Consider the following 6,000-nt stretch of genomic DNA (forward strand, 5'->3'; position numbering starts at 1 on the left):
AAATCAAAGTCACTTGCCAGGGAGTCTATGGCTTAGCTTCTTGGGGATGCAACACAGCTAAGATGAAATCTCACTGGAAACTGAAGTGCAAAGGGAGGAAAACTCAGTTATACTATAAGAACATCAGTTTTGATTACTGAAATTTTCCCAATGATGAAATTTGCTGTTGGCCGGTGACAGAGTCATCTAATTTGAAGCGGGAAGAGAAAGTAAATAATGCTTTATGCTTACAAAGGCTTTCAACATATTGGGTGTTTTACATATTCTCAGACCTTACCAAAAAACCCATGCCAATGGGGAATTAGCATCCTCATTCCAGATTTTAGGAAGCTGAGACCCAGAGAGGTTAGGCAGCTTCCCTGTGGACACAAAGATGTCATGGATAAGAACAGATCTGAAAGCTCATTTATTTGTCCTCAAAACCTATAAACCCTTCACATCATCAAAATGTGAGTTTGTGTCATATAAGTGATGGCAAAGGGAATCCATACCAAACTCCATGTGACACTCCAGTAAGATTTCTACATTGTCAATAAGTCAGTATAAAAAGAGACATTCATTGCAACAAAGGATGCTGAAACATGAAATTTTTCTTAGTATTCAATGATCTCTGTCAAATGCTTAGACAATGAATTAGACTGTGGTCTTTCTGAGATAGTTAGTAGAAAGATAGAGGGGTGAGGTTCATTAGTGGCTTTGAAACTCTTTCAACTCAACTAATTTTATGAAAAAACAAAACCACACAAACTACATTATAACTTGCTTACTGGAATTTACTCTGAGGAAACTGTCCTGGGATATCTAAGCTCCTGGGCTCCCCTGGTAGCTTAGATGGTAAAGAATCTGCCTGCAAGGCAGGAGACTCCAGTTCTATTCCTGGGTCAGGAAGATCCCCTTGAGAAGGGATAGGCTACCACTCCACTATTCCTGGGCTTCCCTGGTGGCTTAGATGGTAAAGAATCCTCCTGCAATGCAGGAGACCTGGGCTGGATCCCTAGGTTGAGAAGATTCCCTAGAGGAGGGCATGGCAACCCACTCCAGTATTCTTGCCTAGAGAATCCTCATGGACAGAGGAGCCTGGTGGGCTACAGTCCATGGGGTTGCACAGAGTCTGACATGGCTGAGCGACTAAGCACAGCACAACATCCATGGTCCTAGCTGGGATTCTTAGGTGGGGGTATTGGCAGTAACTACCTTTGTGACCTTAGGCAAGTCCCCGCCTCTCTCTGGGCCTCTATTTACTTGACAGAGGGAAAGAAGAGAGAGAAGATTTGAATAAACTGGGAGAGCTACGAGCACTTTATTGATTTGATATAAGCTATGGGTCCCTTCCCTAGATGATGCACATATACACGTACATGCACAATTTTGGAAATTCTGGCTGTTCACAGGTATTCCAAAAACAATACGTAGACCTCCAAAGACTATACTGACCCGTGATTTAAAGCACCTCCGGTATGTGATAATGGGATTGTAGTTGTGTTTACAAAAAGAGTCCTTATTCTTTAGAGCTACAACTGTAAATATGTACAAATGAAATGCTTTGGTGTCTGGTGTGTGCACATATGCTCAGTCACGTCTGACTCTGTGATCCCATGGACTTGTAGCCCGCCAGGTTCCTCTGTCCATGGGATTTTTCAGGTAAGAGTACTAGATGGATTGCATACCCCTTTCCAGGGGATCTTCCCAACCCAGGGATCGAACCCATGTCTCTTGCCTCTCCTGCTCTGGCAGGCGGATTCTTTCACCACCTGGGAAGACCCTTGATGTCTGGAATTTGTTTTAAAATGAACCAGTGTGTGTGAGGAAGGGTGGAGGTACTGGTGGGGGTTATAGATGAAACAAGATTCTCCATGAATTGATAACTGGTAGAAGCAAGTTATTAGGTACATGATGGTTCTTCATAGTGTATTCTCTGCTTTTGTGTGTGTTGAAGTTTTCCATAATGAAATAAATTTACATGATAAAATTATTCATTATTTAAAAAATACCCAGAGTAGATCATCTCCAGTGTTTCCAATTCTTATATTTGATTTAGCATTCCAAGGAATCTGCAGAGAAAATGGCATTCCAGAAAGATTTTATGTGCTCAAGGCACTGAATCATTATCGTTCTTCTCTAATGGCCCCTCTAGACTAAAGGGTTTGTCGTGGTCAAGTTTTCCAGATGGTTCTGTGAAGTTCCATTTAATCACTTCCATAAATATACTTTTGGGGAAAGAGTAGCAAAATCAAAGAAGCCGGATAAGAGCTGGTCTTTCATCATCATTTTACATGATAATGTGGCTCAATTTATTTTCAAGGATTTCTTGAGAAGAACAAAACACAGTTGCAAATGGCTTTTAGGGGCATATGAAATACTTGGTTAAGATGTTAGTGAAACAGTATAGAATGTAAGATGGACATGGGCATCAGCACGGTGGTCATAAACTTGTTCTCCAGAGTCATGAGGCCCAGGTTCCTGTCATTGCTGTGTCAGTCAGCTCACTATACAACCATGGAGAAGTCACCTACCCTTTCTGAGCTTTCAGTGTCCTATCGATGAAACAGAAATAACGGCACAATGTCCCTCGTCCCTCACAGGGCTATTATGAAGGGTCAAGTTGTGTCTGACACCCACCAAGCACTCAGTAAACGCTTACCATTGTTCTCTCAACTGGGTAAATATAAAAAACAATGAAAAAAGGCAAATAAACAACCAAGGCATCATCAGTAATTGCCTCTAGATTGTGACTAATGTGTAATTTTTTTTTCCTTGTCGTTATTTTTTTTTTCAGGACTTTTCAAATTTCCACAAAGTAGTTGTTACTCTTATCAGGAGAGAAAAAAAGTTATTTTAAAAATGTATAGTGAAATCTAATAATCAAAACAAATGAGCAAATATAACCAAACAGAAACAGACTCCTAGATACAGAAAACAAACCAGTAGTTGCCAGAGGGCAGGGAGGTGGGGTGAATGAGTGAGTGAGGTGAAGAGGATTAAGAGGTACAAGCTATTAGTTATAAAATAAGTAAGTCACAGGGTGCAATGGATAGCACAGGGAATACAGTCAATAACACTGAGTTAACTTTGTATGCTGATTAATGTAGAAAAACACTGAATCGCTATGTTGTATACTTGAAAATAATACAATACTGTAAGTCAATCAGACTTTAATAAAATAAAAGAAAAAATGAATTTCAAAAGTCCTTCTTGAGAAAGGTTACTGTCCAGGGGGGCTGAACCATGCCTGTCCCACACAGTATTTTGACAAACAGATCACTTCAGAGGGGAGTAGTATGGGATGACTAGCTGTCCATGTTCTCCTACCAGACACTCGTTGTCAGATGGAAGATCCTTGTAAACGCCAATAAACCTTTAAATGTGGTGCTCCTGGTGCAGAATGAATAGAGCCTGCCTCTGTTCCTGTTTCTTGCCATCCTGCTGATCTCTACCGCATAGCCTCCACATCAACAGTTTAGCCCTTTTGAGAAGCATGGGCCCCTTGGAGAGTATCAAAAACACTATGCCAAAAAAATTTCACATTCAGGCACAGTACCTTGCATTCAGTTTCTTGGGGTTCATGGACAACTCCCCATAGCCTGTCTCCACTGATCAAGAACACCTAAGCTATGACAGCACATTTAGGAATACATAAATACACATAGAGAAAAACTGATGTGTACAAGTCTGAAACCATAAGCCAGATAAATTGGTGGATAATGATGGGTATTACATATGTAGTCTTTGCTTTGCCAAAGAATTTACATTAGGGTATCTATAAATAGCAAGCCCATACAGTGTGTTTGAACCATGCTGCTGTAAAATCAAATGCTAAGCCCCCTCCAGAACATACCTACTGCAGAGCAACAGGCCCAATTATAAAAGCTGATTATTAGTTTCAGTCTTGAGTTTAGTTGCATTCATTTCCAGGATTCTAGATCACCTGTGAAGTGCCCACTACCCCGTATCACTTAGGTGAAGGACCATCCATGACGCACAATGGTAGAGAGCCAGTAACTTCTGATTGGAGGGGCAGTGGTCCGTGTGTGTGGGTTGTGAGACCCATTTGGAGTGAATTGTCTGTGGTGAGATGGATCCCATCTCCTTATCTCAGGAAGGAAATCAGTGAACAGGACTGAGTCCTTACTCTGTACTGGATGGGTGTTAGGTCATCTCTCTCTGCCTCTCAATGATTCTGGAAGGTGGGGTTTTTGCCCCTGTTTACAGTTAAGTTTTAGAAAAGTTGACACACATGTTCCAGGTCAGACATTTGCCCCCAAAATAAAGACAATGCCAAGCTCTCTGTCTTGGATTAGCATCTCTGATGGTTAGCCTTCAGAGGCGGGGGTACCGGCCAGTGGGCAGGATCACCTAGGACGGGAGTCACTTAGCTATGCTTGTGATCCTGCTGATTTGTCAGTGGCTTCCAGGGATGGGTGCGAAGGCAGAAAAGGACGAGACTCTTCTTGGCTCCCTCTGACCTGCTCTCTACACTGGCATCCTCCTCCCCTTCATTCCTCCACAAGAACTGCCCCACATTCCAAAGACACCTAGGGAACCCACAAGGAGGTCTGGAAAAAGAGCCAGGAGCCCTGCGCTTAAGGAATCCATATAACTACAAACTCCATCTTATGGTTTTTACTCCCGACTGAGATGCCATTTGGCATCGCACAGCTAGCAGCCTCATTTTACTTGATTCTCTTCCAAGATTTCCAAACATGCGCCTGGCACCCGTGAACGTTTCAGAGTAAGTGTAACAGTGACGGGAGTGCCGCGGGGTTGGTTTTGTGTATATCAGTGTAACTCTCACAAAAGCAAGTTTAAGTTCGAGGACTAACTTCCACGAGAGGAACATCAACTTTCCCGAGAAGGTAGCATTTACCTAATTTTTCTGAAATCAGCGGTATCCGAGGTTAGGGATGAGTCCGGTTAGCCTAAGGGTCTCAGGCCCTTGGGATACAGGCGAACATTTGCTGGTTCGCAAATGCCCCGGCTTTTCTGGAGGAGTGTCCTGGGCTGTCTGTCCCTCAGCCTTCAGAAGCCGCCTAATACCCACACGCGCTTTAGGCACATGCAGGTTCAAAGCACAGAACAAGCACGCCACCACCACCCAGGAAAGCGATCCGAACCCGGAGCCACTGTGAACTGCGGGTGCTCGCAGGGCAGGAGCCCAGCGCAAAGCCCCGGGGCCGTGCGGACAAGAAGACCGGATCCCCAGCGACGTGGTCCAGCATCGCTAGCAGCGAGTCCTGCCGGACATTCAAGTCTCAAGGGAGTACAGTCCTTGAGAAGAACTAGGGACGCGTCTTAGCCTCCGGCGCCAGCGCCAGTAGGGAGGAAACAGAGGTGGACAAGAGAGGAAGAGGAGTGAGTTTGTGTCCTCTTGGGGCAAGCGTGCGCGGTACCTTGGATTCCTGACTGCCGGTGGATGCAGGAGAGGGCGGCTGCTCGGCGCTCGCCGTCTCCTTGGGCAGCCCGTCCACGCCGTCCTCGCCGGCGCCGCTCGGGGGGATCATCGTGGCGGCGCGGGAACGGTGTTGGGCTCCCGGAGGAACAGCGAGGCTCGCCTCCCTCCGGAGCGCCCTCCCCGCCGCGCGCAGGCTCGCTCAGCTTTTGAGGCCGGGGACTCCCATCCTCGCCAAGGCGCCGCCGCACCCTCCTCTGGCCTCGCCCCCGCCCCGGCCCTGCCCACCTCCCGGCGCCCGCGGCCACCTCGGCGACGACTGCACAGTCGTGACTGCCGCTCCGCCGCGGGCGAGTGGGCTCCGGCTGACCCGCTCTCCGGAGAAGGGTGGGTGGGGGTGGGTGGCTCCGGGGCGGGGCTGCGCGGGCCCTCGCGGGGAACAGGAGGGGGCCGCGCCCTAGGGAGGCCCTGCGACCAGGCTGGGCGAGCTCGGGTGCTCGGCACGGTCCCGGGCTGCTTTAGGAGGTAGAAGGAAAATTCAGACCAAAGCCCGAATGATCCAGCGGGAGGGACCACCTGCAGCAACTCCCTGCTTCTGCAACCGGAGAAACTGC

At 46.9% G+C, this 6,000-nt stretch overlaps 1 protein-coding gene across 1 annotated transcript in view; it reads right to left on the bottom strand.

The window, feature by feature from the left end:
- Positions 1–5,657, bottom strand: part of STAC (SH3 and cysteine rich domain) — a 115,990-nt gene extending 110,333 nt beyond the window's left edge. Inside the window, exon 1 of the mRNA XM_040246285.1 lies at positions 5,388–5,657. Within this exon, the coding sequence (XP_040102219.1) occupies positions 5,388–5,498 (111 nt within the window). The 5' untranslated portion in view covers positions 5,499–5,657. The remainder of the gene's footprint in view (positions 1–5,387) is intronic.
- Positions 5,658–6,000: the final 343 nt, after the last annotated feature.

This window comes from Oryx dammah, unplaced genomic scaffold (genome assembly GCF_014754425.2).
Source record: "Oryx dammah isolate SB20612 unplaced genomic scaffold, SCBI_Odam_1.1 HiC_scaffold_9, whole genome shotgun sequence".
NCBI lineage: Eukaryota > Metazoa > Chordata > Mammalia > Artiodactyla > Bovidae > Oryx > Oryx dammah.